We start from the raw sequence: 23,237 nt of genomic DNA on the forward strand, positions 1-23,237 counted from the left end.
TCATCCGAAAGACGGCACCTCCGACAGTGCAGCGCTCCCTCAGTACCGCCCCTCCGACAGTGCAGCGCTCCCTCAGTACCGCCCCTCCGACAGTGCGGCGCTCCCTCAGTACTGCCCCTCCGACAGTGCGGCGCTCCCTCAGTACTGCCCCTCCGACAGTGCGGCGCTCCCTCAGTACTGCCCCTCCGACAGTGCGGCGCTCCCTCAGTACTGCCCCTCCGACAGTGCAGCGCTCCCTTAGTACTGCCCCTCCGACAGTGCGGCGCTCCCTCAGTACTGCCCCTCCGACAGTGCAGCGCTCCCTCAGTACCGCCCCTCCGACAGTGCGGCGCTCCCTCAGTACTGCCCCTCCCACAGTGCAGCGCTCCCTCAGTACTGCCCCTCCGACAGTGCGGTGCTCCCTCAGTACTGCCCCTCCGACAGTGCGACGCTCGCTCAGTACTGCCCCTCCGACAGTGCGGTGCTCCCTCAGTACTGCCCCTCCGACAGTGCGACGCTCGCTCAGTACTGCCCCTCCGACAGTGCGGCGCTCCCTCAGTACTGCCCCTCCGACAGTGCGGCGCTCCCTCAGTACTGCCCCTCCGACAGTGCGGCGCTCCCTCAGTACTGCCCCTCCGACAGTGCGGCGCTCCCTCAGTACTGCCCCTCCGACAGTGCGGCGCTCCCTCAGTACTGCCCCTCCGACAGTGCGGCGCTCCCTCAGTACTGCCCCTCCGACAGTGCGACGCTCGCTCAGTACTGCCCCTCCGACAGTGCGGCGCTCCCTCAGTACTGCCCCTCCGACAGTGCGACGCTCGCTCAGTACTGCCCCTCCGACAGTGCGGTGCTCCCTCAGTACTGCCCTGGAGTGTCAGCCTGGGTTTTGTGCTCAAGTCTCGGGAGTGGGACTTGAACCCACAACCTTCTGACTCAGAGGCTGAAAGCGCTGCCCACTGTGCCACGGCTGACACTTAATGTTAGATGAATGTTGTGGAGTTTAACTTGTGTTACATGGGAGGAAGGGGGTGGTGGAGGGAGGGTGAAGAGAGAGAGACGCTTTTTGCAGCAGATCAGGCAGATGTGGGGCAGAATCCAAGACTGAGTAGATTGTACATGGTCTGTGGAAATAGGATAATAGGCGAGTGACAGTCATTTACCAATCGTATAACTTCCAGCTTACTGCACCATATTGAGGCCTCCAAATTTATGTAATTTGACAAGGTCCTCCTAACCCCAAGATGAGTTCCCATCTTCTTGTCTCCCACAGGTTGCATTATTCTGTATAATACTGAACATAAAAATATAGCGGGCCAGGCAGCATCCGTGGAAAGAGAAACAGAGTTAACGTTTCAGGTCTGTGACCCTCGGTGTTTCTCTCTCCACGGATGCTGCCTGGCCTGCTGAGTGTTTCCAGCATTTTCTGTTGTTATTTCAGATTTCCAGCATCCGCAGTATTTTGACATTGGCCCAGTAATTCCGGGCACAACGCGTGAGTATGGACGGGGTACTCACACGTGTGCCCGGAGGAATTGCCGGTTTTCAGCATGCACAGCGCATGCGCTGAAAACCGGCATTTCCTGTCCTCTGACCCAAGGGGTTAAGAGGCAGAACGCGCGCGACTGCACAGGCAGCGCGTGCGCAGTGAAATTCCTTTTTTTTTCCAGAGTTGCGCGCGTGCAAAGGCCTCCGGTCTTTATTCGTGGAAAAAGCAGACGTAAGTATTTAGTTTTTCAGGTAAGTGGGCTTTTAGTACAATGTAGAAATTTTTTTTCCACAGGTTTGTTATTTTTAAAGAATTTACAGTAAGGTAAGTTTAGTTTTAGATCCTATTTTTAAAAAATTATTTTTTACAAAAAATTGATTAATTGTTTAAAACATTTTTAAAAAACTTATTTATAGTTATTATAATCAGTGGGATGTTTTTAAAAATTTTATTTAAAGTTAAAGTAGTGTTTTGGCAGCCCATACTTTTCATGAGTTTGACAGCTCTTACTGTCAAACTCATGAATGAGTTTCCCCTCCCCTGATTGGCTGCACAGTGCTCACCTGATCCCAGCCGGCACATCGCACTAACTACGCCGCTGGATCAGGTAAGCACAGCGCGCCGACAGCTGAACCGGGCCAGTGACAGGAAATGCAAGCAGGCCCGAGCTTCAGATGTCGGCGCGCAGGGTGAGTGCACATCGGGGGCTTGCACGCGCGGCAAGCACCCGATCCTAATTTCAGGGCCATTATAAAAATATAGCCATTTGATAGAATCACAGAAGCACAGAAACAGGCCATTCGGCCCAACTGGTCCGTGACGGTGTTTCTGCTCCACACCAGCCTCCTCCCACCCTATTTCATCTCAATCTATCAGCATATCCTTCGATTCCTTTCTCCCTCATGTGTTTATCCAGCTTCCCCTTAAATGCATCCATACTATTCGCCTCAACCACTCCCTGTGGTAGCGAGTTCCACATTCTCACCACTCTCTGGGTAAAGAAGTTTCTCCTGAATTCCCTATTGGCTATTTTAGTGACTATCTTATGTTTATGGCCTCTAGTTTTGGACTCTCCCAAAAATAGATGATATCTGGGTGTGTGTTACAAGGCAGTGGCACAGTTGAGCCAGTAGATGATGTGTCATCAAGAAACCTAACCTCAAGTAACACCCAGGATAACATATATTAGGTCACAGGTCAGCCATGACCTCATTGAATGGTGGAACAGGCTCGAGGGGCAAAATGGTCAACTCCTGTTCCTATGTTCCAGTTAGAGCCATGAATGCATAGCTATTGTATCTTTTAATGTATAGAATCATATGGTTTACCCGTTCTACGGGTTGCTGGTTGAGTTAGGTCACTGGGAGCTGTATTGTCTATGTCGGTTGCATTTTCTGTATGGGTTCCTCTGTCCTTCAGACTTGCTCCTTTACGGTCCTGTTCTATTATTTGCTGCAGTTACTTCCTGTGCTACAAGGAGGCGAGTCAAGTGATGGACAACAGCCAACCGGGCTCGAAGAATACAACTGCCACTGCCAAGAGCAGGCGGCTGTGGTCCATTGGTCGCTGGATTCAGGTAGAACCGGCGCCAGGAGAGCCAGATATCCTTTGCTGGTAACTGCCCCAGATATTGAGCTTTAGATTACATAGAATTACATAGCAGGTACAGCACGGAAACAGGCCGGCAGTTATACTCCACACGAACCTCCTCCCGCCCCTATCAGCGTATCCTTCTGTGCCTTTCTCCCTCATGCAATTATCTTCCCCTAAATGCACCTGTCTTGAGCTTGCACTTTTCAGCAGCACAGCCCTGGCTCGCGATCAGGAGCAGGAATCCCGGCCTGTTTACCTCTCCCTTGCGGAGGGCAGTTGTAGCATTCCTGGCGCTAACCTAACGGCACTGGCTCCAAACTGGCAGCCTTAGCCGGGGGCTTCTGGTCTGTATGTACGTACGTATGTAAACACTCCTGCGAAGCGCCTTGTGACGCTTTACCACATTAAAAGGCGCTATATAAATGCAGGGTGTTGTAGTGCTGCAACGTTGGGGCGGGAGAGATTGGCTCCAAACTCTAGTGAGCAAAGCTACAGCAGAGTAGAGCTATAACCATAAGTAGATGTTTGTTGGAGTGTGCTGTGATTGTAATAATAATCATAAATCAGGCTGAGGAGTTAAGAGGAGCAATATAGACAAGATATTTATAACCGCCATGTGTCGTATCCAATCCCATTCATCAGACTTGCCCTAGGGCTTCCTAAAGAAAAGTACTTTAATGTACATCAATGTTTCTCAGGCTAAAATAAATCAGTTCCCAGAGTGCTAGTACAAGGCACTTGGGTTATGCTGCTATACCAGTGGAAATGTGATTGTATCCTGTGGTGTAATGGATTTTTATTGGGTAAGGAAATGCTGTTCGACAAGCACAGGAGCTGGAGACACTCCAACACAAACCCTTGCTGCTGCCTGGCTTATCACCAGCAGCCCAGACATCAGCTGTGTGCACCTTTCCATCACTGAAATCTTAAATTAACTTCGACACACATTTTTACTCAGCATGAGGGGCACTAGTGAAGATCAGCAGAGTATCCATAGATAGAGAGCGGCACACAAGTGGGGGGTTGGGCAAGGGTGGGGGAAAGAGAGGGATATTGACATATAGCAGTTGAACAAACTTTGTTTTAGAATCACGTTGTGGTGATAAAAAAAGACTTGCATTTCTACAGCGCCTTTCACGACCTCAGGCCATCCCAAAGCGCTTTACAGCCAATGAATTACTTTTTGAAGTGCAGTCACTGTTGTAATGTGGGAAACGCCAATTTGCGCACAGCAAGCTCCCACAAGCAGCAATATAATAATGACCCAGATAATCTGTTTTTAATGATGTTGATTGAGGGATAAATATTGGCCAAGACACCGGGGAGAACTCCCCTGCTCTTCTTCGAAATAGTGCCATGGAATCTTTTACGTCCACCCGAGAGAGCCGACGGGGCCTGGGTTTAACGTCTCATCCGAAAGACGGCACCTCTGACAGTGCGGCACTCCCTCAGTACTGGCCCTCCGACAGTGCAGCGCTCCCTCAGTACTGCCCCTCCGACAGTCCCTCAGCACTGACCCTCCGACAGTGCGGCGCTCCCTCAGTACTGCCCCTCCGACAGTGCGGCGCTCCCTCAGTACTGTCCCTCCGACAGTGCGGCGCTCCCTCAGTACTGCCCCTCCGACAGTGCGGCGCTCCCTCAGTACTGCCCCTCCGACAGTGCGGCGCTCCCTCAGTACTGCCCCTCCGACACTGCGGCGCTCCCTCAGTACTGCCCCGACAGTGCGGCGCTCCCCCAGTACTGCCCCTCCGACAGTGCGGCGCTCCCTCAGTACTGCCCCTCCGACAGTGCGGCGCTCCCTCAGTACTGCCCCTCCGACAGTGCGGCGCTCCCTCAGTACTGCCCCTCCGACAGTGCGGCGCTCCCTCAGTACTGCCCCTCCGACAGTGCGGCGCTCCCTCAGTACCGCACTGGGAGTGTCAGCCTGGACTTTTGTGCTCAAGTCTCTGGAGTGGGACTTGAACCCACAACCTTCTGACTCCGAGAGTGCTGCCCACTGAGCCACAGCTAACATGTGTACCATACTGGCACAGAGTATATTAGCACAGGACGTCTATCCAGCCACAGCTTTCCCTTCTCTTCTTTCCTCCCAAAAATCAAGCCTACCTGGGTATTTAATGTAACAGTTGCATTACAGAACTGGATTGTTTTTTTAAGGCTGCTGGTTGGAATGAGGGAGGGAGTGAGAAGGAACAATTCATAACAGCAACACTAGAGTAACATCATGCAAGAATTGTTCAAAACTGCAATGGCAACTTAAATTACTAACCGCACACTGGGAGCTGAAGGGGCTGCTCCTCAACCTCCGGCTCCACTTCAGTCCCCAAACCCCCGATCTTTGGCCGTCAGGTGCGGAGGGATGCGGGGGAGGTGGTGGGGGATGCAAGTCAGAGGACTTCCTGGTGGGTGTGGCCTTGGGCTTTGGCCAAGGTGGACATCCACAGGTCCAGGTAGGATGCGGACCATTGTTTGAGGGCGGGGGGGGGTGGGTGGTCGCTCTGGCTGCCTGTCTCTTCCGCGGTTCTTGTGTTTTCCCGGGTGGTCCTGGAGAAGGAGCACGCGCTGTCCACCAGTACGTTCGCAACCCTTCGCGACTGGTGGGCACCACAGGGACTGGATACGGAAAAAGGGACTGGATACGGAAAAAGATATTTAAGTTATAAGTTTCCTTTGTTCCTGTTGTATGTTTATTAGTTGCATCCTTCTAAAAAGGGGGGCATTTTGTTTGGTTTTTTAGTTTGATGACAATGAGGAAACCTAGTGTCTCTATCATTTTAATTAACAGCACACTAGTGCTGCAACTGAGGGGAGAACTTGTTTATAATACAGCACCTCCGAAACCCACGACCTCTTCCACCTAGAAGGACAAGGGCAGCAGGCGCATGGGAACACCACCACCTCCAAGTTCCCCTCCCAGTCACACACCATCCTGACTTGGAAATATATCGACCGTTCCTTAGTCGTCGCTGGGTCAAAATCCTGGAACTCCCTCCCTAACAGCACTGTGGGAGCACCTTCACCACACGGACTGCAGCGGTTCAAGGCGGCGGCTTACCACCACCTTCTCAAGGGCAATTAGGGACGCCCATAGCCCAGGAACAAATTTTTTTTTTTTTTTTATATAAATGCTTGTGTTCTCTGCTGTCAGGATAAGTTGTTGCTGCATGGGATTAGTATTTCCCTACAGAACCCACACGTTCTCTCAATCACCCATTTTTATGGTTTTAGGTTTTTATACAAGCAACCCCGGGGTGATTACGAGCTCCTGATCACCATTGGCTTTGAGGAACCGACGCAGATTGCCGCCACGGACCTCTTGGTGGACATTCTAATGAGCCAGAGATCTGCCGACCTCTCTGGGTCCAGCTTCCCCCCATTGAAAGAGTGCTCTTACCTGCCGGTCCAGAATCATCCCGACCTGCCCGCGTCTACCCGTCAGCTAGACTTTGTGCAGAGGGAGGCCTTTGCAACTTGATCCATTCTCACAGCAGAGGTTACAGTCCAAATATGTCCACAGCCATTGACTCTCCTCCCTCCAGGCCAAGGAAAGAAAGAGAATGTGGGGGCACCCTAATACCAACTCCAAGGCCAGAGTAAAGTTAAGTTTATGCACTTTGTCACAAGGTCAAGTTTCAAAAAAATTAAATTGTTTGTTATGACCAATTTGTAGTGTAGTGAAATTAATGATATGCTGCATGCAAAGTGGGGGTGTGGGGGGGGGGCAGAAAGACACACATTTTTAAAATGCATAGCCCGTGCTGGGCCGGGGGCAGAGTGGTTTTTGCTGAGGCTGCTGGCTGACCACAGTGGTTTCTGTGCATTGTAGTAAACACTTTGCATCTAATCAGAGTTTTTGAAATACTGCTATGTTATCCCCAGGTTGCAGAAGAGCGCAGGTATCCCCAGGTTGCAGACGAGCGCAGGTAGAGAGTGGGGTCGGAAACCTGTGCAACCATAACACTGCTCATGGCAGATATCTGTTTCGTTGAGGCTTTGATATTTGGAAAAACTTAGTGGATAAAGGATTTGACTGCAGCCAGCCACACCTAGCCATGAGGCAGTTTACCCCTGTATCCCATCCCATAGTATTAAAAGGTAACTGTTATATGGCATAGGGCTAATGAATTTGTACAAAAATTAGCACAGTTTTAAAACAAATAGGTATAAACATTGTCCAGTAGCTGTATTAGATTGGGGTACAAGAGCACAGTCCGACTCACTCTGCCCCCGATGTAAATAATTTGACTCAACCCTTTGACAAAAATCATTTATTTTTAACCTTCACAAAGTCATGCAAGGGAAGCCCCATATCATTTGCAAAGATGTATAGAGACAGACATTGGAGACAGTTCAAAGGCTATTTGTAAAAGATCTAGGAGGAAGTCAGCTACTAGGAAAAAATGTAAAGCATTTCCTCTCACTATTCTTCACCCTTCTTGCAACAAGCTCACTTCAGGTAGGACTCACTTTCTGGGCTTCACAGGTTAAAGCCTAAAGTCAACAGAGTTATTGGTCAATGTACTTCATCCATCGACCTTTGTCTCAACTTAAGATGTGCAGTCTGGACTTTGAAAACAGCTGCTTCCATGCAAATAGAAACACAAAACATTTTCCACAGTAGTGGAAAAAGGTAGCTTGGTTGGAAGGACATTGTTACACTCGAGAGCGACAGCATGCTGCAAGAATGGCAATAGGAACTAGGCTTTCACTTCTACCAACCTATTCTCTGAGAAACCAGACTAACACAATCTAGGCTTCTTGCCCCTTTTAGGGAGCTGTTAGATGAGGCCCTTCTACATTCGAGGCCCCATAACATACAATTTAATTCATTCTTGGCATTAGAGGCAACACTTGGTTGGAGGGGGTGGGTGGGGAAAAAAAAACTTCAGGAAGTTGTGTCCAGGTTTTTTTTTGGGGGGGGGGGGGGGGGGGTAAACTAAGTACTCTTGAAGTTTGATCTCAACTATCGTTGCCACCTAATGCAGGCAAATGTTAGGTTAGGTTATACAAAAAAGGCAGATGCGCTGGGGGGACTCAACTGGTTCTCTATCCCATCACCCCCCCCAATGCAAAATTGTTAACCTGTTATTTAAACATGCAATACCCAAGCTCTCCTCACTGTTTGGAAGGAGATGCACAAAAGTCACCAGCAGAGTCATGTTACCAACTCGGGCAACTCGAGAATCTTCCATTTGGCTTTCACCATCCGAGCACAATGCAATGATTTCCCCCACAGCAACATTTGGTTTATTAATCCCACAGCAAGTTAAGGGGGTCAAATACTTGGCAATTTGATACTTGAAACTAGAACATAAAAAGATTTAAGTTTATAGAATGAAGAACCACAATCACAATTGTAACCACTTCACCCCACAAGTAAAAAAAAAACCAAAATATTTGTGGCCAAGACAATGTTCTAGTAAAGACCAAACCATTCTGTGGCAGAGACAATTACTGATCAGAGATGTCATGATAAACCAAAAAAGAGAATCACATGATAACATTGTTCAAGATGTCTTGGGTCATGCAGTTCTCATCTTCAGTTCAACCTGGGGTTGAAGAGTCCCATAGTCCAGAATAAGGTGGAGGGGTTTTAAAATTAGAGCCAAACCATTCAGGGGTGATGTCAGAAAGCTCCTCTTCACACAAGGGCTATTAGAAATCTGGAACCCTCACCAAGCGGTTTGTTGAGGCTGGGAAGGTCAGTTGAAAATTAAACAGATTTCTGTTAGACAAGGTTAATTAAGGGATTATAGAACCAAGGCAGGTAAAATGAAGTAAAGATACAGAGCAACCGTGATCTAATTGACAGAACGGCCTCCTCCTGTTCTTACCCATGTTCCAACTGCCAATGCAGCGGAGTCACGTCATCCAGCACTTCTTCCAGCCCCAGTTGAAGGCAGAACTCGGGAGGCAAGAAAAAGTGTAGCATTGGACTGCAGGAATTAGTGTGCAGTATTGGTTTGTGTGGCTATCACTAATGTTTTTGTATTATGTTTGATGCTCAACTGTGTTAAAGTTATTTGCTGGACTCCCCACTGCCTGATGGCAAGATTGTGACCATCATACACTGAAACACACCACAAGCAAAGTTTGAGTTCTTTATAAATCAGCCAAGCCATGCACTAGCAGCTTTCTTTAAAAATAAGGTATTCATACATAGCTAATGGATTAGCTGTGATGTATGAAAGTCTATGAAACTGAATTTGATTCCAAAACATTTGGAAAAAAACCATTAAGAGTCTTAGAATCACTCATGCAAACATTAATTCAGTAATATCTTGATAAACTGGCTTAAGTTAAAAAAGGTGTCAAATTCTTCGATGAACCAATGTCTGCTTGACAACCAGGGCAGACAACAGATCAAGCTGATGTATCCCAGCAGTTTCAGTTCTCAAACAGGCAATAGGGCTCGTTAAATATTTTTTAAAAAGTCAAGTTTGTGAAATTGGCAATATACTTGGCCAAAAATAAAAGCAGCCAGATTGAAATAAGTTTAAAAACTCAACTAACCAGCTCCATTTCTTATGTAAACAAATCCATCTCCAAAAATCAAGGTAGTGAGTTACATCGTCTGATGTCCTGTACAGCAAGATCCAAATTTCTGTAAAGCTTTTCTACATCAAATACTGTGACTTTCAAAATATCCCATAAGAATGTATGTAAACATCTGCCAGAAAAATTAAAAACTAAACCTGCTTCAGTCTTCATGCAACATTAGAAATCAGCTCCGTGCAGCAATACTTCAGTCAAGAACAGTCAGTGTGCCATCATCTTCAGACAGCTACAGTCATGTAGCAGTGCAGGCAGTATACACTAGTCCAGTAGAGTGCCCCATGAAATTCTTCTGCGATTACCCAATTCAATGCACAATGGTCAAGAATGAACACCAGCGGTTAGTTAGTTAGTGGGAATTCTAGGATTTTGAACCTCAACTCTAGTAAATGGCCTCACACTTCTGGAAAGCACACTTTCAATACTGCACACTTGACATTGGACACTAGTTTGGACTCCTTGATCTAACAGTAAATCAAGATTTGTGGAAAGCCAGGATATGCAAGCCAAGAGTGTGGACACTCTGTAAAAGCATCAATTGGCAAATTATTCATTCACACTCAGTATGTGGACATCACTAGCAAAAAACAGCATTTATTGCCCATCCTTAGTTACCGATACTAATGTGGCAGTGACCTTCTTGAATTCAAAGTTAACTGAAGGATGTTGGATTGGGTGCTACACTGCCTCATAACAGCGGAGAAAACTTAGTTAATCTGCTGATTCATGGCTACAGGTGCACGAGGACAGTTTTGAAGAACGTACAGCACATCCAACATGGAGTTGGTGAAAGATTTGTGGAGCAACAGATTATATTGGAAGTGCCTACATACCGTTAGAGCCAAAAGTCCAGGAGTGTCCAATTTTTATTTTGGAGTAACAGTATTGGATCTGTCTTTTTTTAAGCAAACTTTACAAGTGTACTACCATTTAATAGTGTTCGGACATCTGGTGGTCATTGCATCCACAAATTGGGGGTTCTGAACAAGTTGGCATCCAATTCGGAGTTACCTGTACAAAATATGGTGCATCCAACACCTCAACTCTTAAGATTTAAATTTGAAATAGCTGCCAGTGGCAGGTGAAGGGACATGCCACAGCAGTTATTGTCTTGTTGATCCTAGCAACTGTAGACTAAAATCAAGGATTGATAATTTGAACAGTCTGGCAAAAAAGGACTTTCCTGCAGTACTCATTTACTTGCAAATATGAGGCTGTTTAAAAGGTTGATTTACAAAATATCGTTCTCTACATACTTTTATAGCTCAGTACAAAAAGGACACTTGGAATTTACTTCATCCACACTGGCATCTCCTTTGGGGAAAAAAATACTGCTAACTTCTGTGCCAAGTTATTTTGGAGATGCACACTCAACACACCTTCCCAATGTACCTCCAGACAAACAGCCTTCATTTGTGAAAACCTTATTAGGCTAAATCATGGAGATTTATAGGCAGGTCCAAGTAAAGGTCATGGCTTCTAAAACATTCCAATGTAAAACGATTACAGCACCGACCTACTCAAACTTTGAAGTTTGCACTTGTAGCCAAAGCAGATACAATTCCACCTTTTCTTCAAATAACTAGACATCTCTGCTCCCTTTTAAACTTCTGTCGAGCTTTCAACCATAACAGAGCTCCATTTAGAATAGGCAGATGCATTTATATTCAAGTACGCTGGCAAGCTAGGTACACTGCCAAAAGCCAAGACAACTCTTAAATAGCTAGATGATCCTAAATATTAAAGACCAATTATGTACATGTTCTTGGATCTCTCTCATTGGTAGACTTAGTCCTTGTTCAAAATCGCCTGTCAGAGGTTCCGTTTAAAAAAAATTGTATACTTTTAACCGGCATTTAGAAGCATCCAAATGATTGTGGCCTGAATCTTGGGTTGGGTGTCAAACAGCCCACCCGAACTAGGACATTGGAGAAGTAGTTACTGGAGGGCAACTTTCAATGAAAAACCCATATGTTTGTAGGCAACCTCTGGCCAGTTTTAAAATTTAAAACTAAGGGGCAGATATTGTGTAGAACATTTCAAATTCAGGAAATATATGAAGTTATTGGCAGATTTAGTATCCAGATACTAAAGTTTGACAGCTCGTTAAGCTACTTGAATGCATTTAATACAAACTGATCAATCAGACTTTAAAAAATGCAGTATTGAAATGCAACAAATTGCATCAAGGCCAGCTCCCATCCTAATAATGAAGCAGATTTGCCATTATCTAGTCATCTTGGACCTGGAAGTTAGAAGTTATGACAACACATTGGGGAGGAATAGAAAGTATCCTCTTCACAGCTCAGTCTTTGAAGGCTCATCATTGACCAGTGATTTGGATAGCATGACCATCTTAGTAAAAGTTTGCAAGTCTGTGCATAAACCACCACAAAATGGTGTGGCATCACATCTTGAGGACTTCAATATTAAATTTGGCCATCGGATCTCAAACTGGTGCCGTTTCAGGCAAGAGTGCACAAGCCAGGAAATGTTTAGTTAATGATGCGTCTCTAACTCCACTACTGTCCATTCCCCTTGTGAGGAGGAGATATCTTCAGGAGAGAAGCTGGTTACAGAGGTGATACTGGCTGTGGAGTCATCTAATGGAGATATAAGATCTGTCCATTTGCTCAACTCTGCTTTGTCAACCATTACCTTGCTTTGTAATTTGACCCCGTCTCCAGAAAGAAGCAACGTCTGGTTGATCAACTGCTGCACAACTTCCACCGGCTCGATCTGCAGGGTCAAGACCTTCTCGTTGGGATCTTCAATGAGTTCAAGACATCGCCAATCTGGTTTCTGAAGTTCCTCCTCTTTTTCAAAGTCATCTTCCAGCCTAGTCTCCTCACCAGTCTCTGCCGTTTCTACTTCATAGATTGTCGAAAGGATAGGAGGTAGCAGTGGCGTCATCCATGGCACACAAGCATGTGTCTGTAGTGTTTTATCGCCCTCACTCAAGATGCCTGCAACAGTTGACAGCACTTGAAGATTTTGAAAAAAAGTTCAAGAAGCAAAACCCCCTTTTGCATGCAAATCTACAACTAATATTGATGGAACAGTTCGGAGTAAAACGTGAACACTAGATTGAGCACAAGCACGTTTCTAACAAACTAGATGATTTACATATGCTGCACAACACTTGTCTATTGGAGATACATTAGGATCAATTTATATGCACTATAGAGCAGACCCAAACTACACAGGCACAAAAGGGAAAGATATTTAGCTACAGGTCACATTTCATCCAATATTTTAAAATTTCAGGCCATTTCATGCGATAGCAAGTTGGCAGACAAACTACAAACAGTAATTAGAGTGTGTCCATACTGCATCTTCACGGGTCAGTTAACAGCGTACCGTGAAGGCTTGCAGGCCACAAAGATTCAATGGTCTCTAATTTGCATACATTCTAGTTCCGATGCATGCAGCAATAAGACAGGAGTGTGAAAAATAGCCCCAGGCAGACAACATTGAACAGGGCAAGCTACAAACACAAGTGAAACCAGAACAGAGTTGCCTGGGCTGGATGGCCAGAGGTTTGGACACTCCTGCACGTTCACCTGTCGTCATTTTGGCCAACCGCCAGTGGCATTGTTCACTGGCAGCTTCCAATCTGGAGCCGGTGTGCGATGTTTAGCAGTTAAATGTCACGGCTCCAAATGAGCTGCTGAGATCAGTGATTTATTGGTTAAAAAAACACTACTTCAGGCACCCGGTCAATACAATGTGATGTGACATTTGGTGTGTAACAGACATGCTAGACAGACAGATCTCTCCCAGATGAAATGCTATAACATACGAGGCCAGACCACTACCACACATGACAAGAGTCATTGGCAGACATAACGGCAAGAGTGTGTATTCCATTTGACCACTTCTATCATTTAGTTTACACTCCAGTGCACTTGACTTCCTAGAGACACAGGCTACTGCCACACACCAGCTGCAGAGACTGGCTCTTCAAGCTCTCAGTACAGCTCTACAGCTGGCCAATAATTGGAGAGAGTTACCAGGCATTTGCTTCACAAAGTGGTACCTCTCCTCATGCTGTGGAAGGGAAGGAAGAAAGCACTTTGCTGTTGCATGGCACAGTTGCAAACTGGGAGCTCAAGTGCAACCCTCACGCTGCCACTTCCCAGTACCCCATAAGCTCTACTACTGGTTATACCGAGCATTTGAGAAGAGGAATGACCCAATGAAGGTCTTTAAAATTACGGGTAGATGTGGAGAAGATGTTTTCATGTGGCCGGGGGGGGGGGGGGGGGGGGGGGAAAAGAAAGGGGAAGTCCAAAAGTAGGGGTCATAATTTTTTTTTAAAAAGGTAGTCAGTCACTGAGGGAATTCAAGAGAAACTTCTTTACCCCAAGTAAAAAGAATGTGGAACACTACCACAAGGAGGAGTAGTCAAGGCAAATAGCAGAGATGCTTTTAAGTGGAAGCTGGATAAACACGAGGGAAGGAATAGAAGGTTATGCTGCTAGAGAGAGAGATGAAGTAGGGTGGGAGGAGGCACATGGAGCAACACCAGCTTAGACCAGTTGGGCTCCATGGCCAGTTTCTGTGCTGTAAATTCTATGTCATTTTATGTAAAAAAAAAACATCTCCTGTCCCATGTTAAAAATTGGACTAGGTACTGGAGATGAACATTTTTGTACCTTTTGGGGGAGATTGCGGGAAGAGTTCTCAAAACAGCTACCAAGCCGATTATAAAAACCCCCAACAATTGTACGGAGGATTTGTGTGTTTGCAACATCTGCTGCCTCTGACAAAACTGGCTCGCTCTTTGTATTAAAAAAAAAATACATCTGCTGCCCCAGTTTCAAAGGAGAGAATCATTTTAGAATGCATCATCCCTAGATGTCTTAGGGCAACATGTTAGATCAGCACTGCAGGGAAGAATAGTAGCTAATCTGTTGCATGCAACACATTTAACATTACTGTTCCTGGACACCAATCCCATGTACACTCATGGCCAGCTGTACCAGATCAACTCACGGCATGCAATTTAAAAAAGGGGACATCAGGATGAAATGCCCCAAATCCTGTCCAGTATGGTCTATTTATAAAGATGATGAACATACCAATGAACAGCAGCTGCTGCTGCAGTTGCTTACCAGAGGAGGTCAATGCAGCTATATTTTCAGAATAGTCTCTCCTTCCCAGAAAAATTTGTAGAAAAGGGGATAACTGGCTCAAATGCCTGGTCCACCCCCCTTGGAAAAGCTGCATTTACCCGTACTACATTCACAACAATAAAAAAAAAAGGGCCAGGTCTTTGATTCTTCAGTTCAAAAGCCAATTTATTACCCAAGTGACAGTTCAGATCTGCAGCTAGCATTCCACATTTAGAAAAACATTCTAACCAGTATTTCAGCAACAAGTTTCACTTCCGCATGTACATCAGGGTTGACTTGGGGGGGGGGGGGGGGGGGGGGGAGGGGGAAAAAAAGGGGCTCAAGAAAGGCACTAAACCACACCCACCCACCACCATGCAGTGATCTGAAGAAAAACCCTGCATGAAAATGGCCAGTTCCAAAATGTTATACATAACTTTATTAGTCAATGTTAAACAAAAAAAGAGGGAAGGTTTACACATATTCTAGTGGTTCTCTGCAAGTTCATTACTAAGAATCCAGTGGCACAAATACAAAAAAAAATTCATCGAATTAGGGTAAAAGTAAAGAATTCACAGACATGTGATCCAAGTCATCAGTGTGGAATATTTTTGCTACACACAGTCAAAGTCTCAAGCTTATGTATCCAGTACTAATATCTATTGCACTTACAGGCTTCAACCTTAAGACTTGCTGGCGTTTCTCTTAAAAATTAGCATTAACCAAGCTCTATACATTACCTGTCAACACGCTATCATTCTTTTCACAAACAGAGTAGTACTGCTGCTGCACGTGACCTCCATTTGCATCAGTGACAGGATCGCTCAACATCTGGAGATCATTAGTCAAGTCCCCACCGAGGCAGTCTCTAGCATAATCCGCAACAGGCCGCTCCACATTGCGAGACTTCTGTTGATCGGCAGACTCACGGGAGTCGTCTTCTGCCAGGTCATGCTCACGGTGTGCCAGGAAAGCCACTTCGGGGACAACTTCTTTCGAGCGCTCATTTTGAGGAGGAGGGCAGTGGTCCCCAACAGAAAGGCTCACTTCAGGTCCACAGGACTGATGGCCGATCGCGGCAGAAAAGTTCTCAATCTGGTTGCGAGTAGGATCTTCCAGTGAAGATGCAGCACCCGACAGCAAGCAGTTCGGAGGAGCAAGGGAGTCAGAAGTAGTGCCGTCAAGTTGGCCAAATCCGAGGGAACGAGGGGTCTCGGCAGTTGCAAGTTCTTCCCTCTCGTCCACAGCATGCAGAGTCAAGGGTTTGAAGTGGGGAGAACATAAAGCAAGGGGCTGCGCTTCAGATTTTGGTTCAGTTGTGGCTTTGTCCTCGAACACTGGGTTGTCAATCCCTTCCAGTCCACATTGGATAGGCTCTCCAGTCATCACACTTTCAAGGTCAGCCTCAGAGTGATCTTCATCCTCTGAAGACATAATGGGCTCGGTTGGAGGATCACCGTGTAGGTCATCTGCCGCGAGCGTCTCCGGTTCTTCGTCGCCCCTTTCCAAGTGAATCCCTAAATCCTGATCCAGGAGATCATCCAGTGGGCTCAGTTCATCAGTCTGAGGAACACAAAGATCTGCAGGTTCTAGTTTCTCATCAGACTTGGATTCTACTCCTGAGCTGCTGTCATAGTCCTTCAATTCTTCAGGAGTGCTAGTGGTGCTGCTGCTTTTCCCGGCCAAATCAGGACCACTAAGTGTACTCGACTTGGACACACCCTGGTCTTCGTGCGAATCTTCAGGTGAAATTCCAAGTTTCTCCCCAGAGGGCCAGTTTCCATTTTCAACAGGACATTCTGGCTTGCAAGATACCCGCACAGTTTCCACCAGTAGGTTTTGAGGCTTGAAGACAAGATCTTGGTCATCTTGACTTTGAAGTGTTTCTGGGCAAAGCTCATCAGGAGGAGATTCTTCAGTATCTGCCTCTTCAGAATACTCATACATGGTTAGCTTAACTTTCTCAACATTAGATACATGACTGTTTGTCTCTGAAGAACTCTCATCTTCGAAACAACCTCCCAAAGTAGGCCCTCTGGGATCTACCAGATCCTCCAACGTTGGTACAAGGACAACATTGTCCTCTTTGATTGCAGATACATATTCTACAGGTGGACCATCCATGGCAGGATTCAGAGACCCAAAATCCAGATTTGACTCATTCTCTTTAGAGCTTGGCAAAGTAGATTCCTGAAGTAGATGTTGGCTCTGTAAGCCTTTTGTTTCCAGATTGTCACGGTTAAAGTCCATCGTTCCATTAATACCAGCAACTTGGTCGTCCATATTAATTGGTTCAGGTTCGATTTGGTTTAAATCCACGGCGTTGATGGCTTTTGCAGAATCCTGCTCATTGCCATCAAGAGCTCTTGTATTTTCTATTTTCACCTCAACTTCTTCACTGTCGTTTGAACCCAAGCAAACATCCAACTTCTGGCCATAATTCAGCACCCCTTCATTTTCTTCATCTAATTGGCCAGATGGTTCAACAGACCCTTCATTCACCAGTGCTTTGAGTTCTCCCATGCTGGCATTTGCTTCAACCCCTCTATTCTCCACCTTCTCCAATGAGGCAGAGTCCTTCATTTCATCAACGTTGCCAAGGCACAGGACAGTCTGCACTCCCTGTGGCGACAGCAAGCTTGTGATAGTCAGGTAACTCTGGGGATTCACAGCCACAGCAGCAGAGACATCTTCATTGGACAATGCTGTATTCGAAGCCGTAGTTTCCTCTTTCGCTACTACGGTCTGTGCTGCGGCAGACTTCACCGGCTCAGCTTTAAGCCGAATCTGCTCTACAGCGTCAGCTTTCCCAATGTCATTTCCTGAAAGAGATTTCCTGGAAGAAGTAGATGACCTTCTACTTGGCAGGGGTGGCTTCTCAGCAGTTCCTTTAGAAGGTTTCGGCGATTGCTGGAGAACAGTGCCCATCGAAGCCTTGGAAGTGGAGGTGCCTGGCTGCACCCTCACTTTGAATTTGACAGGCGCTTTGGGCATTTGAGGCTTCAGCTTTGCATCCAGATTCTTCTGCTCTGCAGAACTAGCTGCTGAAGGTTTCACCAGCTTTGGTTTGGTGGACCTTGCAGTATTGGTGGCCTTACTCACATCGGAACCTGAATACTTCTTTGGCTGTGAAGAACTTGGAGTCAAGTCTGGAAGAGATGGAGACAACAAAACAAACCGATTAACACTTCATCTAGTTTAGGCAATTTATCCAGAACATAGTGAGTGCCTGCCTTTAAAACATTGTATAGCTAATAAAAAAAAGAACATGAATTTACACATTGCTAGTGTGAAGGCATCATTCCTAAATGACTTGCTGCAGGGACTTCAGTCCCCACCAGTTGTAGGAACAGGAGGCCATTCAGTCCCTTGAGCCTATTCCACCATTCAATTAGATCATGGCTGATCTGTATCAGAACAGGTTCAGAATACCAGTCCCAGAATATTCCAAATACTTTGGCCACTAAAATCTACCCCCTTGGTTCTATAACCCTTAGTATCCTTGCCCAACATAAATCTAGTTTTGAAATTTTCAATTGACCTCCAGCCTCAGATTGAGAGAGTGTTCCAGATTTCCACTGCCCTTTGTGCAAAGTGCTTCCTGATATCACCCCTGAACAGCCTAGCTCCAATTTTAAGGTTATGCCCCTCCCCCCTTGTTCTAGACTCCCCCACCAGAACTTTCCATCAACTCCTTTAATCATCTTAAACCCCTCAATTAGATCACCCCTTAATCTTCTATACTCAAGGAAATACATAAGAAATAGTAGCAGGAGTTGGCCATTCAGCCCCGAGAGCCTGCTCCACCATTCAATAAGATCATGGCTGATCTACCTCAACTCCACCTTCCCACACTATTTCCCATACCCCTGGATTCCCTTAATATCCAAAAATCTATCGATCTCTGTCTTGAATACACTCAATGACTGAGCATCCACGGCCCTCTGGGGTAGAGAATGCCAAAGATTCACAACCCTGAGTGAGGAAATTTCAGTCCTAAATGGCCGACCCCTTATTCTGAGACCGTGACCCCCTAGTTCTGGACTAGCCATCCCAGGGAGGGGGGGGGGGGGGCACCATCCTCCCAGCATCTACCCAGCCAAGCCCTGTAAAAAATTAAAAAATAAAAAATTTAAATGTCAGTGAGATCACCTCATTCTTCTAAACTCTAGGGAATATAGGCCTCGTCTACTGTCTCCTCATAGGACAATCCCTTCATCCCAGGAACCATAGTAAACCTCAGTTGCACAAGCCTAGTCTATGCAACCAGTCCTCAATTTAACACTTATAGCCCAGGTATCATTTGGGTAAATTTGTGCTGCACACCCCCCTCCCCTAGTCTGTTCATGTATTGTGTACAATTGAAATCTAGATTTCAAGTTTGTAGAAACTTAGTACATCGCAACAGGTTCCGAATACCAGTCCCAGGATATTCCGAATGCTTTGGCCACTAAAATGCTATACACCGAGTTGTGCCTGTTGGATTTCAAGATGGCAGAAAAACCTAGTGTCTTATCCACCTTAACCTTGGTTTCCACCACTTCCACCAGGTGTTACGCGGCTGAAGCCATGAGGGAAGCTTACAACTTTTGACTGTCTTCCCAGAAAAGGGCTCGTACCCAAGCATCACGTCTACACGAGAGCCAACAGGGCTGAGGTAGGAGTCTCCCCCAACCTCCAAAAGTCAAGTTGAACAACCGGTGCCCAGGCATCTACCAATGGCATGTGAACTTGCCCTGACGTTGAACCCTTCACTGGAGAGAAGTACTTGGTCTTTAGGCAGCTTGGCAAAGATTTCAACTTCAGAACCTGCAATATAGACCTTAAAGTAACAGTGGATCACCGCCACCACAGCTAAAGTCTCAAAAACAATCTGTAGACCACCTTTATAAGTCTGCTTTCCCCCACCTTTCTTGCTGGAGGCGGCAGAGAGTTTTTCGGGTTGGGCTCCTGTAGACAGGACCCCAGGTTTGGCAGGTCGAGCTGGAGCTGGTCGTTCACTGGTAGCTCGAGGCGCTGGTGCCTTCCTCACTGCACCCTGTGCTGATCTGCTCGAAGCAAGAGCGGTATCTGGTCTTTTATATAAAAAAAAAAAAAAAAATTTTAATGGTCATCGATGGGAGTTACCACAGACATTCCCACATGCCCCTTTCAATGGTCTGCTTTGCAGAGGGAACCAGGCTGCATAAACACATTCTGCCTGTACGGAGCAAAAACTGCCCAAACATTACAGGACAAAAATTAACACGAATTACTAGAGTGAAAGGCAGCACTTAAACTGTAGCTCTAGTAGAACACTATGGCCATTAATGGCTAGGCCGACAAGAGTGAAAACTACTCGCATTGCTAATTTCAGTAGATATTGCAGTTTTATCTAAAATTCAACAGAAAGAAAAAAAAACACTTGTCTAACAGATTCTCACAGCACAGGAGGCCACCGATCAGCCCATTGTGTCTGTTCCAGCTCACTGAAAGAGCTCTCCAATTAATCCCACTCCCCTGCTCTTGCCCGTAGCCCTGCAAATTTCCCAGTTAAATATATATCCAATTCTCTTTTGAAAGGGACTGTTCAACCTGCTTTCAGGCAGTGCATTCCAGATCACAGCAACTAAGGCTACAACATACTACTTGACAATGTATGGTGTATAAATGCTCATCTGGAAAAAGCATATGAAATTGATGAAAGGTAAAAGCCTTAAAATATTTAAAAATCAGGGCTGCAATGCAGCCTGCCAGCATTAGACTTGCACCCCAAGAGCAAGTGTAGCCATGGAAATCACCATCAATAAATGGAGGCTGAACAATTGTAAAATGCTCAAGTGGTACCCAGGAGGAGATTTAACCCACTCCAGAAACTTGCACAAAAAATCCAGGCGGACATTCCAGGGCAGTACTGAGGGAGCGCCGCACTGTCAGAGGGGCAGTACTGAGGGAGCGCCGCACTGTCGGAGGGGCCATCTTTCAGCCAAGACGTTAAACCAAGGTCTGCCCTCCCAGGCGGATGCAAATGATCCTATGGCACTAAAAGTAGGGGAGTTCTCCCAGTAACCTAGCCAATATTTAATCCCTCAACTAACGACACTGAAAAATAGATTATCCGGGTCATCACATTGCTGTTTGTGGGAGCTTGATGTGTGCAAATTGGCTGCTGTGTTTCCCACATTACAACAGTGACCACACTTCAAAAAGTACTTCATTGGCTGTGAAGCACTTTGGGGCGTCCAGTGGTCTTGAAAGGCGCTATAGAAATGCAAGTCTTTTTCCTCATGGGTAAATCTTGCTTGGGAGGTAGAGTGACAGACAATACACTAATTGGCTAAATTACCTAGTCTGCTCATAACCTGCGACCCCAATAATGCTGCAACTACCCTGGAAGGACGAGTCATTGTTGAACAGAATTGTAGAAACCAGTGAAGGAATGTCACCAACTGGCTAACCCGAAAGGCATCCATTGCCACTTCATGCTAGATCGTGTCTGCGAGAGAATGTAGGGGCCCTACCCTTAAGATTCCAGAATCTGCCGAGCCTGAACGCCAGGAGTTTGAGGTCCTACGGATGTTTGCCCTATTGGGAGTGGAGTGATGGCCTCTGGTTGCCTTTGTAATGTCATTTCCCCCCCAACTCAAACCACACCACAAAGCCCGGAGCATCCCCAAGTTTCCCATTCTCCAATAGTACACACACCAGAGCCAGGCCTGGCCAACTGGACCTCTGCCCAGTATACAGACAGCTTTAAACTGCTGAGCAGAAGAGTTCCCTGCTGATATTTCACACTGGGCCCTGCAGATGGTGCCATTTCCCTTCTCTGCTCATAAGTAACTTCTAAGAGAGAGAGAGAGAGAGAGAGAGAGAGAGAGGCCATTTGGCCCCTCAAGCCTGTTCCACCATTCAATGCAATCATGGCTGATCATCCAAATCATGTCCCTGCTTTCCCATAGCCTTAAGAAATATATCTAACTCCTTCTTGAATATATTTAATGAATTGGCCTCAACTGCCTTGTGTGGTAGAGAATTCCACAGGTTCACCACTCTCTGGGTGAAGAAATTCCTCATCTGTCCTAAATGGCTTACCCCTTACTAGTCCTGTTAGAATTTTATAAGTTTCAATGAGATCCCAGAGAGAGAGAGAGAGAGAGAGAGAGAGATGCAGTACCCAGAGGCTACAGTAGTTTCACATCTGATCCTCAGACTATCCTGGAATATAAACAGTATAACACGATGGAGGCGTTTCAACCCCCTCATCCACTCCAAATTCAGGCCACCAACCCTCCAAGAATTAAAGGTTAATCTCCTGGACGCGGCTGTGAGCAAACTGGGAGAAAAATCATCAGGAGATACTGGAAGTGGTGAAGCGGCTGTTTGACTGCGAGGGGCAGCAGGAGCCATGTGATGATACCGCCCGGGAAGCCAGCCAACCAGAGTTGACAAACCTCCCCCCAATACTCAAACCTCCCGGGGTATTTACTCCAACTCTAAACAAGCCTCTCCGAGTGTTCCCTGCAGCTGCAATGATGGGCGGTCTTGGTAGCGCAGGCCATACCCAGCTCTTTCGATCCCTGTTCACCTCAAAAAGCAACCCAGCCGCAGCACCTGCCAGTCAAAGAATCCCACCAGCATGACTCCGCCCCAACATCAGGTCAGGAGGTCAGCGGAGAGATGCCTGGCTCATGATGCAGTAGCTGGTTTCTCAAGGCTGCTTCTTTACAGAGTGATACAGCACAGAAGGTGGCCACCATTTGGCCCATCGTGCCTGTGCTAGCTCTTTGTAGGAGCTATCCACTTAATCCCATTCCCCTGCTCTTGCCCCATAACCCCAAATTCTTTTCCCCCTTTCAAGTATTTATCCGATTCGCTTTTGAAAGTTATTATTGAATCTGTTTCCACCGCCCTCGGGCAGTACATTCAAAATCAAACTTCTCCCTCAATACCACCGAGGCTGAAACAGGCAGTTACTCATTCCTCCCCAATATTTCTATTTACCTGGATTGATTTACTATTCCCCCTCCCCCAGCACTACTTTCCAACCCTGGTGATGCCATGTATTGGGGAGTTTAGTCTCATTAGATAAAGTAACATTGGGGGAAAAATACAAGTTGTTACAGGGAGGCTAGATTACATTGTACACGCCGGGGGGGGGGGGGGGGGGGGGGGGAAGGGAGGGAAAGAGGTCGACACCATTGCACAGGACACCAGCTCAAGTGTTACACCTCCACCGCAATATACATCGGAGTAAATCAAGAGTTGGATGCAGAGGGTCCCCTGTATACAACAAGCTTTGGGTGGGGGAGAGTTTTAAGTTTGGATCCAACAGGATATCTAAAACCAGTACTCCCATTTCAAAAAAGGGTACTTAAAAATGCCAGAAAGGCACTGAGAAAGCATTTCCCACAACCCTGAAGGGTTAACCTCCCCCTCAAAATGGTTGGCAGTTGGACGATTTGAAATACATAGGTATTCCATTATTATATTCAGACAGTTGTAGCAAATCTTCCTGCGGGATGTAGTTCCAA

The 23,237-nt window shown here is 46.4% G+C and overlaps 2 protein-coding genes across 6 annotated transcripts in view; one reads left to right on the forward strand and one right to left on the reverse strand.

Moving 5' to 3' along the window:
• The window catches only part of c31h19orf67 (chromosome 31 C19orf67 homolog), a 45,889-nt gene extending 37,898 nt beyond the window's left edge, over positions 1–7,991 (forward strand). For both annotated transcript variants that reach the window (XM_085971797.1, XM_085971798.1), the window contains 2 exons: positions 2,921–3,076; positions 6,284–7,991. In XM_085971797.1, the coding sequence (XP_085827923.1) occupies positions 2,921–3,076; positions 6,284–6,530 (403 nt within the window). In that variant the 3' untranslated portion in view covers positions 6,531–7,991. The remainder of the gene's footprint in view (positions 1–2,920; positions 3,077–6,283) is intronic.
• The window catches only part of LOC147097742 (uncharacterized), a 45,383-nt gene continuing 29,454 nt past the window's right edge, over positions 7,309–23,237 (reverse strand). For 2 of the 4 annotated variants that reach the window (XM_085971793.1, XM_085971794.1), the window contains exons 4-6: positions 19,636–19,802; positions 15,468–17,876; positions 7,309–12,576 (exon numbers count right to left, since the gene is read on the reverse strand). In XM_085971793.1, coding sequence (XP_085827919.1) covers positions 12,110–12,576; positions 15,468–17,876; positions 19,636–19,802 — 3,043 coding nt within the window. In that variant the 3' untranslated portion in view covers positions 7,309–12,109. The remainder of the gene's footprint in view (positions 12,577–15,467; positions 17,877–19,635; positions 19,803–23,237) is intronic. The other 2 variants (XM_085971795.1, XM_085971796.1) reach the window with 2 other exon arrangements.

This window comes from Somniosus microcephalus, chromosome 31, assembly GCF_052327205.1.
Source record: "Somniosus microcephalus isolate GS21.2 chromosome 31, FLI_Smic_1.0, whole genome shotgun sequence".
Classification (NCBI taxonomy): domain Eukaryota; kingdom Metazoa; phylum Chordata; class Chondrichthyes; order Squaliformes; family Somniosidae; genus Somniosus; species Somniosus microcephalus.